Source organism: Castanea sativa, chromosome 5, assembly GCF_040712315.1.
Source record: "Castanea sativa cultivar Marrone di Chiusa Pesio chromosome 5, ASM4071231v1".
NCBI lineage: Eukaryota > Viridiplantae > Streptophyta > Magnoliopsida > Fagales > Fagaceae > Castanea > Castanea sativa.
Window position 1 is genome coordinate 65369685 of NC_134017.1, and position 12238 is coordinate 65381922.

Here is a 12238-nt window from a genome sequence, read left to right on the forward strand (position 1 = left end):
AGTAATAAGAAAATACAAAAACAATTCAAACATAGAAATACAACAATTAGAAAAGATAAACAACATAAATATTAAAACATAAAACCATTAATTCAATAATAAAAAATCACAAATTTAAAGTTAGAAGGATAAAAAAACATAGGCATGTCTTATAAAAAAAACCCTATAAAAATACTTTTTAATTATTTAAATATAAACAAGACGGATGTGAGGGAAAATGTTAACTCACTTCCATCCCACTTGTGGGATGAGTAAAACTAATCCATTATGGACGGGTGAGGCGGGTACCCGTAATTGCGGGATTTAAATTACTATCCCTAGCTACAACTAGTCATCTTGGTCGGAAATAGTTTTGTGTGTAAAAAGGAAAAATAAAAATAAAAATTGTGATTCTAAACTTGAAAAGGCCCAAGTACCATTTACAATTCGTTGGGCCCTGCAATTCCAAGCCCATGAAGATAGAACAAGTTCATGGCGTAATCGGACAACTCCGACCCGTGTTGTGTAGAGAGCAATCTAGCGCCTGCTCAAACTCGAAAACCTTTCGTACCGGAGCTTCTTCTCATTTCAATATCCACCCTCTTACTCTCTCTCAGTCTCAGGTTCAGGTTCTTCAACGAATTTAAAACAATTAACTCGTTAATCTCTTAATTCAATTTTTTTTTCTTATTTATATAGTTCTGTGTGGCATTTTTACACTTTTGAGAACCTTAGAATAAACGCTTTAGCTTTCTCACTCACTCATTCGGAAACAATTTAGTTCCTTTTTGAATCTTAGCAAAATTTTTATTTATTTATTTATTGATTTTTGGATTAGTGTGCTTAATATTGTAGATAACTTAGTTAAAAGTTGAAATTTTTTTATCTGAATCTGTTATTATTAGAAAGAGTTTTGTTGATGAAAATTTTGTTAATTTTTTGTTTTTAATGTGTATAATTAGTTAAACTGTAACGGAATGAGTTCAAAGAGGAAAACTGGTGATTTGGTGTCGGAGGAAGGGTTTGGTTCGGAAGCAAAGAGGCAGAGAGTGGTGGAGGAAGAGTCATCTCCATCGCCGCCGCCTCTTCCAATTGCGAATCCTCTTTCGGGATTAGCAAATTATGACGATGATGATGATGAGGAGGAGGAGGAGGAAGAGGAGAGGCAGGGGGCTGAGAAAAATAGCGGTGGGAAGGGAGTGGAGAATGGCAATGGAATAGAAGAGCAGGAGGTGGAGGAGGATCAAATTGAGCAAGGATATGGTCAAGGAAGGCGTAACCGTGAGGTTGAGCGCCGGAGGGACTGTCCTTATCTTGATACAGTTAATCGTCAGGTATACTAACTCGTCTTTGATGCTTAAGATAAATTTGACAAAATGGGCATTTTTTATTTACTACAATGTCAATGGTGTGAGTTACTTGTTAATGTTTTTCAGGTTTTGGGTTTTTGATTCTGAGAAAACTTGTTTGTATATGCATTGTTAGCTTCAGGCATGTATCTATGTAAATGCTCATGTTGATAAGTTACATAAATTTTTTTTTTTTTTTGGGGGGTTTTAAGTATTGTTTTGTGGTTGCTATTCTATGCTATGCAGGTTTTGGATTTTGATTTTGAGAAGTTTTGTTCTGTCTCTCTGTCGAATTTGAATGTGTATGCCTGTTTGGTATGTGGGAAGTATTATCAAGGAAGAGGGAAAAAGTCTCATGCATATACTCACAGCCTGGAAGCAGGCCACCATGTTTATATCAATCTTCGGACTGAGCAGGTTTATTGCCTTCCTGACGGATATGAAATTGATGACCCCTCATTAGATGACATTCGACATGTTCTGAATCCCAGGTGTGCTTATATTTTTGCAAAGTGCTTTCACTATATTTTTCATTCTCTATTTCATGCTGTCATACCCTCTCTTTGCATACCTCTCTGTGTGTGCGTGTGCATGTATGTGTATGTGTATGTGTATGTGTATGTGTGCATGTGTATGTGTGTGTGTGCTTGTGTGTCCACTGCCACATGCATCCTATGGATGTGGATGTGATGGCTGTCAACTGGATATGTTTGCTTTGATCCTTCTGAATTACAGTTTTCCTTTGAAAGAGAACCACCATGGTCAGCTTCATTAAGTTTCTCAGTACTATTTGTGATAGTAATATGCTATCTTTCATTCACATTGTATTTTATGTTTTATTTAAGAATTTAATTTATTGGATTATGCACTTTTAGGCACTTAATTGTTGATTATTTTTGGCTACTATACATGCAGGTTTGCTAGGGAACAAGTGGAACAACTTGACAAGAACAAGCAGTGGTCTAGGGCACTCGATGGTTCTGATTACCTTCCAGGAATGGTACTTATCCTTGGCCTTACCACATTTCTGTTTTATTGTTGGAGATTTTATATGATATTAAATGGGACCTTTTGAAGTGTGAATCATGATTTTGGCAAATTTCAGGTGGGGCTTAACAACATTAAAGAGACAGATTTTGTGAATGTCACAATACAATCTTTGATGAGAGTTACTCCTTTAAGGAATTTTTTCCTTATCCCTGAAAATTATAAACACAGCAAATCTCCACTTGTTCATCGATTTGGAGAACTCACAAGAAAGATCTGGCATACAAGGAACTTTAAAGGACAGGTATGTTCCCAGTCATTGTCACATTGAGTTAATGGTTCTTGAACATGAAATTCATATTTATCAAAATTCTTAATGTTTTACAGGTAAGCCCACATGAGTTTCTACAGGCAATTATGAAAGCCAGTAAAAAAAGGTTTCGGATTGGAGCGCAGTCTGATCCAGTTGAATTCATGTCATGGCTTCTTAACACACTGCATGCTGATCTTAAAACAAAGAAAAATAGAAGCATTATCTACGATTGCTTTCAGGTTGTCTCTATAATTGCTCTTGTTGAATTTGTTGCTTGTAGTTGGATAGTCAGTTGCACTTATCTAAAGACATCTGTACACTTTATAGGGAGAATTGGAGGTTGTGAAAGAGATTCATAACAAAGCTTTCTTGGAGAAGAAGGAAAACAGTGATGACCAGCATGCTGCTTCAAAACTCACAGATGGTGGAATTGAACATGATGCTGTTGTGACAGAAACTTCCAAAATGCCATTCTTAATGCTTGGACTGGATTTGCCACCACCTCCTCTCTTCAAAGACGTGATGGAGAAAAATATAATACCCCAGGTATTTTGATTTCTCTGTGAGTTTGGTTGCATAATTAATGAGATGTATTTTCTGTTGTCCTTTGTAGATTTTCCTTTAGGCCTCGTTTGAGAGGAGGGAATTGAATGGAATGGAAAAGAATGAAAATAATTATTTTAGAATATTCTTCCATTCCCTTGTTTGGGAGTTTTAATGGAGGGAATGGAAATGTCATTCTCTTGTTTGAGAGTTTAAGTGGAAGGGAATGAAATAGGTAGGAGGGAACACTCATTTCTCTCTATTTCCTTAAAACCTCAAATTTTCATTCCCCTTGAAATTAAGAGGAATGAGAGGGAATGGAATTAGATTTAATGATTTTTTTACTAAAACTTTCAGAATACCCCTATATATTCAACCATTTATTTTAAAATAGGGATCTAATAGTAATATTGTCATAAAATGATTCCATTCCATTTTCTCCATGTTGCTCCCAAACAAGATTACTTACATTCCATTCATTTTCATTTCTTTCCATTCCTTTATTTTAAAACATTCAATCAAGGTTACTTAATTCCATTCCATTCCATTCTTTTCCATTCATTTCCCTTACTTAAATACATTTTATTCCATTCCATTCCCTTATAAACTCCCAAACGGAGAGGGTTGATTCTAATTGACTTAAGGGTTTACATTTTAATATGGGGTTCAAGCGATGGCCCAATGGTAATGGAATTCTTTGTAATGTCCTGTGTTTGTGATTCAAACCACATCTCCCCCCTCTCCCACTATTTGCCAATCTAAAAGGAAAAAAGAAAAGAAAAGAAAAAGAGTTTCTTATAAAATAAAAATTTTGCATTTTAATATTGGTAGAGACTAGAGAGGGAAAGAGAGAGAGGCTATTTAAAATTGTGGAATTGGCGAAACCCTAACGCATAGTACAATTGGTTAGGCACCACACTTCATGAAGTGGAGGTTACTATTCAAATTTCCTCTTCCCCTTCCCCTTGGGGCTAAAACTTATTTTTGGAAAAAAAAAATGTGGAATTGGCAAATGCTTTTAAGGCCTTCTTAATTCCTTGAAAAGTGCAATGCTTAGAAAAGGGGTGTGGGCGAACTTGTCTATGTGTGGTTGTGATGGGGTTAAGGTTCTATTTGTGGATTTTGAGTTTAGAACCTTTTTAGAAGAAATATTAGGGTTCAAGAGAGAAAGGATTTGTTTTATGGTTAAAAAGAGAAGAAAGAAAAAGCCATAGAATTATTTTCTAGCATGTGAACAATGCATGAGAAAATAATGCCATGAACTGTACCATAAATAGTTCTGTGAGAAAGAGAAGAAGAAAGAAAGATGAGAAAGGGGGAGAAAAATAAAAAGAATACTACGGCCAAAGTGCCTCAATACTCAAAACACTTGACATTTTATTGATCAACTCTAACTTATTTGAATGCAATTGCATAGACCCTACTCTTAACCTCTCTTAGTAGAACTAGGGCAGGGCTTCTACTTTGACTAGTGAACCAAATCCTAATTGAATTGAACCAAAGCCCACAAATAACAACCCATTAACTATATAAGACTTACTTATTAATAGACCCATGGCCCATACTATTGTTCATACCCAACAATTGTAGAATTGCTAAAATACCCTCGACTCCAGAGTGGCAAAATAAAACATAAAAACCTAATTCACTACTGTGGGCACTTATTGTTTAGTTTTGCCTTAACCTTAGATTTCCAAAGAGGGTATTGTATCTCTAGCCATGCTATGGTTGCACCATCTGTGTGTGTGTGTGTGTGTGTGTGTGTGAGAGAGAGAGAGAGAGAGAGGTTAAATTTGGTTGTTCTTTCTTGGGATTTACAGCTGCAGTATTCAAAGCCATTTTGTTACTGTGTAAAAGTTAGAAAAAGCCAGTGGTAATACTCTAAAGTGACTCTGAATTGGTATTTTTCCTCTTTCTTTTTAAAAAGTAGAATTGGCAAATTCTTTTAAGTTCATTTAAGAAGTTAGTTTTGGTTCTGTTTAGTGCTAAGAATTGGCAAGTTATTTATTTATTTTCCTTTTTCCCTTGATTAACATTTGCAACACTCTGTGCCACTTTGGTACTATGTTAAAGTTGCATGAAATTGGCCAATTCTCTTATGGCCTTGTTTAGTTTGAAAGGAAAAAATCGTGCTAAAGAATTGCTTCAATTCTCTTTCAAGCATTTTCCATTTATTTCTCTCTTATATTTTGAGAACCAATTGGAGAGAATTTGTTTAGAATAAAATAAGAGGACATTTTGGTGATATTTGGATGAGGCTTCCTGTTTGGGAATTTAGGCTGTATATCCATTCTCAATTTATATTTGCATTGCATGACATCAGTACTAACTGCAACACAAACTCATTGGTATGTACGTCTAGCTAAATCAAATTGGCCTTCTTTGTATTGCATATTGGAAAAAAGGTGCTCTGCGGAAGTCTTTGAAAGATATTAGTACTGGAGAAAATTTGTGGGTTTCTATGTATTTTTCTTAGTAGTATATCTTTCAGACCAAATTTTGCATATGCTTTTGCCATAGGTTCCACTCTTCAACATCCTGAAGAAGTTTGATGGTGAAACTATCACTGAGGTTGTCCGACCTCGTATAGCGAGGATGAGATACCGTGTTACCAGATTGCCACAGTATCTAATTCTCCACATGCGTCGATTTACAAAGAACAACTTTTTTGTGGAAAAAAATCCTACATTAGGTGAGATTTCATTCCTATATTTAGTAGTTGTATGATGAATCTACATATATAATTATATCCGAAACTGGGCCAACTTGTGTGCCTTGTGCTGAATGATGTAACTTTGTCTCAGTGAACTTTCCCGTGAAGAACCTGGAGTTGAAGGATTACATTCCCTTGCCAACACCTATGGAGAATCAGAAATTGCGTTCAAAGTACGATTTGATTGCCAACATTGTTCATGATGGTAAACCTGATGAAGGGTACTACAGGGTATTTGTACAGAGGAAGTCAGAAGAATTATGGTAATTCCATATTTCATCAATATGCACAAAATTGAAATTTTGAAAATTTTTGTTGAAAAAAATGTAAGAGATATTGCAATTGACACTTCTGGCATTCAACATTTTCAGGTATGAGATGCAGGATTTGCATGTTTCAGAAACACTTCCTCAAATGGTTGCACTCTCGGAGACTTATATGCAGATTTATGAACAGCATCAGTAATATAGGAGTTCAAGTCCTCTTGTTAAATGATGATTGGTTGTTTATCAAGTTTAGGTAATCATAGTGTAATATTTTCTAACAGATTATGAAACATCATAGGAGAAAGGAGAGAAATTATTGATCTTTTTACATGGTTGATTTGTTATTATGGACGAAGATTTCCTGATTGAAGGAAAAGTCAGTCCTATAGAAATTGAGGCTCTCTTTCATCTCCTAAGATCAGCAAAAGCGCCAATCCGTTTTGCTAGTTTTGAGTGTAAAACCATGCTTACATTGTCTTGAATAAATTCTAAAGGCAAATTTAGTGTTAGAATTTTTGACAGATCAGTGTTAGTGTTCGCTGTTGTTTAGTGATTATTTCTTCCAAATGTCCTTGATTGTTCAGCTACTACCTGGTGGTACAAAACTACAAATAACATATTATAAAGCTGTTGTATACTATGTGCACAGGTCATAATTTTATGCTTTTGCTAATGCTTATTTAAGTCAAAATTGTATAATTGTCTCTTATTATTGGAACTAGTATGTAACCTATGTTTTCGCACAGGAATGATGAATTATAGTGGTTCCATTGACATTAAAGAAAGTTCAATATAATTCTTATATACATAATATTTAAAAACTATTGATAGTCATTATTATATTTTGTTAACTCTTTAAAATATTTTATAAGGATATTATTAGGTATAAAATGTAAATTGTCCATTTTTTTAAAATTATTGTGAAACACTTTTTTTTTGTGATTTATTTATTCTAGACTTTTTGGTTTTTGTACTTAATAACTCACTTGGATGAATATGTATGATATGATTTCATATTTGATTATAAAATTAAGAAATAAAACTCTTTAAGAATAAATTATTTAGGACACATGACTCAAAATTAGAACTCTAATTTAGAATTCTAATTTGAGTTTTTCTCGGTTTCACTTATTGTTATTATTATTATAAATTTGAATTTTTTTTAGTTATATGATTAGGTTTTTTATGATTTATTTATATTTGACTCTTCGTTTTCTATACGCAATTAACTCAATTGGTACAAAATTTTTAAAAACTTAGATTAGATGGGACACGTGGCATAAGATTAAACTCTAATTGAAATTCAACTTTTACATTAAATTAACCCATTTAGCACAAAAATTTAAAACTTAGATTATATAGAACACATGGCACTAAATTAGACTTTAATTGAATTTCAATTGAATTTTCTCTCAGCTATATATATATATATATATATGTTGGACTCCTTGTTTTTTACACTAGATTAACTAATTTGGCACAAAAATTTAAAAACTTAGATTAGATGAGACACATGGCATAAGATTAAACTCTAATTGAAACTCAATTTTTACACTGAATTAACTCACTTAGCACAAAAATTTAAAACTTAGATTATATGAGACACGTGACTCTAAAGTAGAATCTAATTGAATTCCAATTAAATCCTCTCTCTCTCTCTCTCTCTCTCTCTCTCTCTCTCTCTCTCTCTCTATATATATATATATATATATATATATATATATATATATATATATATTATGGTGAAAGATGGTTTAATTAGGGAAAGAAATTCATCCGTAGGAAATGAAATTTTCCCGCAGAAAATTGGCTACTCATTTAGAAACTTGTGTGGTTTTGATTTCTCTTAATATTGGATTTCTCTGTGTTGTCCTCTTCGTTTGGTATTAGACTTTAAATTGCTCGTCCAAACAACTATAATAGGTGGATCTTACTTTTGCACTCATCCTTCCTAGTTAGCTTGTCCAAACAACTATAACATTTGATATCATGCGAACATTGTGAGAAGAAGATTTAGAAAAAAGAAAACAAAGCTTATCTCTTTTAGTACTAAATTTATTCTTTCCCTACTGTTTTTTGCGCACAAAGAATAAAATGTATAGATTCATACAGGGCTTAGAAACGTATACGAGTCCAAAAGTCTAACTATCTAGTGAGAGACATGGTTCACCTTCTCAAACTGGTGCTTCTCACATTTCTATGCATATTATTTCTTTCCTACTCCAACTTGTGGACATAATACCTCTCCTCCTCAGCTCTTTACCACCAAGAGTGCAAATGTCAAGAACAAGCAAGAAAGATTAATTATAGAAGAAAAAAAAACTATTGAAGGGTGTGAGATGAATAATTTTATCAAGGTATGGCTTTCAGTCTTCATATCTCTATGCTACTGCTATTCCGTAGGCAAATTTGTCCCCAAAGGTATTCCAAGACTCTTTGGTGTGTTCCCAATTGTGTGCCTATTTCTTCTCCTTCCTCTTAACTTCTCTTCCGTTCATCTAGGAGGCACCTTTGCTTTCTTCATTGCATGGCTAGCCAACTTCAAGCTTTTGCTCTTTGCTTTTGGTAAAGGGCCTTTGTCCTCCGACCCATCAATCTCTCTTGGGCACTTCGTGGCCATTGCTTGTTTACCCATCAAAATCAAACAAAACCCACCTCTAGACTCGTGTAATAAACCCCAAAACACCCAAAATAAATCAGACCCATCTCCAAAATCACATTCAATAGACCCAAATAAAGAAAACCCACCTGAAAAAACACATCCAAATAGACCATATAAGAAAAACCCAGTTCTCAAAAGGCCTAGAAAGGGCCACAAGTGGCCTCTAAATATCACAATAAGGAGCATACTTATAGCCATGTTGATCCAACTATATGACTATAGCGACAAATTTCATCCATGGGCCAAATTATGTCTATATTGTTTCCACATATACTTATGGCTTGACATCACACTAGCCTTGGTGGCAGCCCTAGCTCAAGCCATGTTGGGACTTGAGCTCGAGCCACAGTTCAATGCACCATACCTCTCTACCTCATTGCAAGACTTTTGGGGCAAGAGATGGAACATCATGGTAACAAGTATTTTACGACAAGCCGTATATGAACCTTTTCTCCACATTGCCACATATGTCATTGGTCATAAGTGGGCCCCACTCCCAGCCATATTGGGTACCTTTGTTGTGTCGGCTCTCATGCACGAGCTCATGTTCTACTACGTGTCGCACGTGAAACCCACGTGGGAGATCACGTGGTTCTTCCTCATCCACGGGGTGTGTTTAGTGGTTGAGATTTATTTGAAGAAAGTGGTTCTTTACCAGAAGGTCCAGTTACCGAAGTTGATATCTAGGCCATTGGCCCTTGGATTCTTGGTGATCACCAGCTTTTGGATGTTCTTTCCACCTTTACTCCGGTTTAAGGTTGATGTTAGGTTGTTGGAGGAGTACAGAATTTTTAAGGACATTTTTCATGCTTTAAAATTTTAAAAATATTTTCAACAATGGAGGACCATGTAATATGGCCTATACATTTTTTTTTTATATTAATTATTGTGATGAGAATAAAGAAAATTTTATTGTAAAAGCTATACAAACTTAAACTAAATTTCCAATTAACGTCTGCTCAGCTATATGGCCTATATATGTATTATTTAGTATACCATACACCGAATCCACATGGATCTATGTAAAGCTCATCAGGCAGGGTAGATATCATTAGTTAACATTTAACAACACGAGCAAAGTGCTAGCCATATATCTATTATACCCAAAACAATAAATAAAAACGAATTAATCAAGATGTAATTGGAGTTAGTCATAATTATTTATATACCTAACATCAATCTAGCCATATAAATTGGAGTTAGTCATATCTCCACTTTACCAGAAAAAAAGATAAGAAAAAAGTCAGGTTGCAATTGGGGCTGGAGTGAGTGGTATTTAATTGGAGTTGGTCATGTCTCCATTATACTCCTAAAAAGTAGTCGCGTTGGAATTGGAGTTGGTCATAATCTTTTATTTATATACCCAAACATCCACCTCGTAAACACTTCATATGAGACACATCAGACACATCCATATAACCAATCGAATCAAATCTACATGATTCTTAGATGTCATAAACAGTGTGTAATTATTATGCCTTGAGAAATCTAACTAACAGAAAACAATTGTAAAATGGTGCAGAAGACGCGCAATTAGAACATAGCCTACCATGTAATGGAGTAGCAAAGGAATACACACACAAATGACTTGGTACAAAAATTATGAATATTCATCCTGAATTTTTATTAGAAAATTTAAAAAATGGCCAATAATAAGTGATGATGCCGAAAAAATCACCAGTAAGTTGCAAGCACTCCTCAAACCAAAGCAACAGCTGCAAAAAGAGAATAGAAAACCTAAAAGAGAGCACCGGTGTGGTGCCGGCCAAAAACCCTCCAAAGGTCAAGTTAGAGACCGATTTTTTACAACCCTAGAATGCCAGAGTCAAGTTAATTACGCATACCTTGCTTTGTGAGGGTTTTGGGGTATTTATAGTAGCGTAGGGCCTAAATTCACGCCTTGGTCAAGAAGTTCTTTCTTTCTAGGAGAGTGACTCGTGGATTTTGCGTATCTCTTAGAATTCTTTTCCATATAGGAGTCTTTTATTACGATCAAGCGTGTAACGCAAGAACATCCCGTGTTCACGCTTGTGTGGAGATAAAGCAAAGCCATATCAAACATATCCTGTGATGTACAATTAAGAATTTATGACAACCAATCATATCGGACGGATACCAAATGTTGGAACCGTCCTATATGTATCCTTGCGGTATCAATCCGTCGACCACACTCCGTCGTTCTTCTTAAAGAAAGATCTGTCTCATACTTTTATCCTCTTCAATAAGATCAATAATCTTTTTACAATTAGTAGTGTTTATTAAACACATGTTAATGTACACACCTCTAACACATTTTAGTAACTTTTTCACATGTGTGTAAAGGTATGATCATTAATGTGTATGCAACAAGCTTTTGCCTATTACAATACTAGACTCATCACACGCGCTTTACGCATATAATAATGCATTTTTTTTGTTTTTTTTTTTGTTTAGTGTTATATTGTTTAGAAGTGATATATAGATAACCGTTAGTATTTTTATTTATTTTTTAAAAAAAAGGTAAAGTAACGTGGAATTATCTTTAAAAATGAGATAGAGATAGTGTTATAAGTTTTAGGCTGAATAGAGAAGATGAAGGAAACCTAAAACTTAGGAACAATAAATTACTCTTTTAGCCCGTTTATGTTTTTTAATTTAAAATTATTTAACTAAAAGATACGGGTATTTCAGAGAGTTTAAGAATTTGTGTAAGGGTATTTTAGTGCACAAAATATTGAAACCCAAACATAAAATCATGTTATCTATACTACTATTTAAGGGGCTTTCCCTATTTGGATTCCACATTTTGGATGCCTAAAGTACCCTCATCATATCCACTTACAAGTTTTCAACTAACGAGGGTAAATATGTAAATTAAAACTCCTACACTTTAAAACCCACAAATTCACGTATGCTTTGCAGTTTCTATCTCACTTTCTATCTCTCATTCTTCCTCATATTGAAGACTTTTAGTTTAGCTCTACATCTTCATTTCTTTTTCTTCAGATTAAAGACTTTATTGTCAAAGGCTCCAACGAATTTCCAGGTTCTATCTTTTGCAAGTTCCTTTTTGTTTTCTTTTCTTTGGTTTATGTTAACTTTCTTTGAGCTTTACTCTTTTTTTTATTTTTTATATATGTATCACGTTAACTCTCTCTCTTTTTTTTTTCCTTTTTAAAATGTAATTTTGAAATGAATGGTTCCTTCATATACTCTACCACTGTACTTCTTAATGAATTGTCATTTCATGTTGTAGGTATTGTAATCCAAAGACATGGCTGTTTTATGCTACAAAAGAAGCATTCAACCAACAAATTTTCAGGTTCTATCTTTTACAAGTTCCCATTTGTTTTCTTTTCTTTTCTTTGGTTTATGAATGACTTTCTTTGAGTTCTATTTTTTTTTTTAATTTTTTTTATGTATGTATCACATTAACTCTCTTTTTTT

The 12238-nt window shown here is 34.1% G+C and overlaps 2 protein-coding genes across 3 annotated transcripts; both read left to right on the top strand.

Moving 5' to 3' along the window:
- The first annotated feature begins 437 nt into the window (after window positions 1–437).
- On the top strand, window positions 438–6706 carry LOC142633599 (uncharacterized). 2 transcript variants are annotated; one of them, XM_075807843.1, is made up of 10 exons: window positions 438–608; window positions 942–1313; window positions 1575–1819; window positions 2244–2328; window positions 2434–2619; window positions 2703–2867; window positions 2956–3174; window positions 5692–5863; window positions 5976–6147; window positions 6256–6706. In XM_075807843.1, the coding sequence occupies exons 1-10, from the start codon at window positions 453–455 to the stop codon at window positions 6347–6349; spliced, it is 1866 nt and encodes a 621-aa protein (XP_075663958.1). In that variant the 5' UTR covers window positions 438–452; the 3' UTR covers window positions 6350–6706. The 2 variants fall into 2 exon arrangements, with proteins under 2 accessions (XP_075663958.1, XP_075663959.1); XM_075807844.1 differs by having other exon boundaries at window positions 438–602.
- A 1605-nt stretch (window positions 6707–8311) lies between these two features.
- Window positions 8312–9635, top strand: LOC142635631 (acyl-CoA--sterol O-acyltransferase 1-like). Its single transcript, XM_075809765.1, has 3 exons — window positions 8312–8332; window positions 8406–8817; window positions 8878–9635. The coding sequence occupies exons 1-3, from the start codon at window positions 8312–8314 to the stop codon at window positions 9633–9635; spliced, it is 1191 nt and encodes a 396-aa protein (XP_075665880.1).
- Window positions 9636–12238: the final 2603 nt, after the last annotated feature.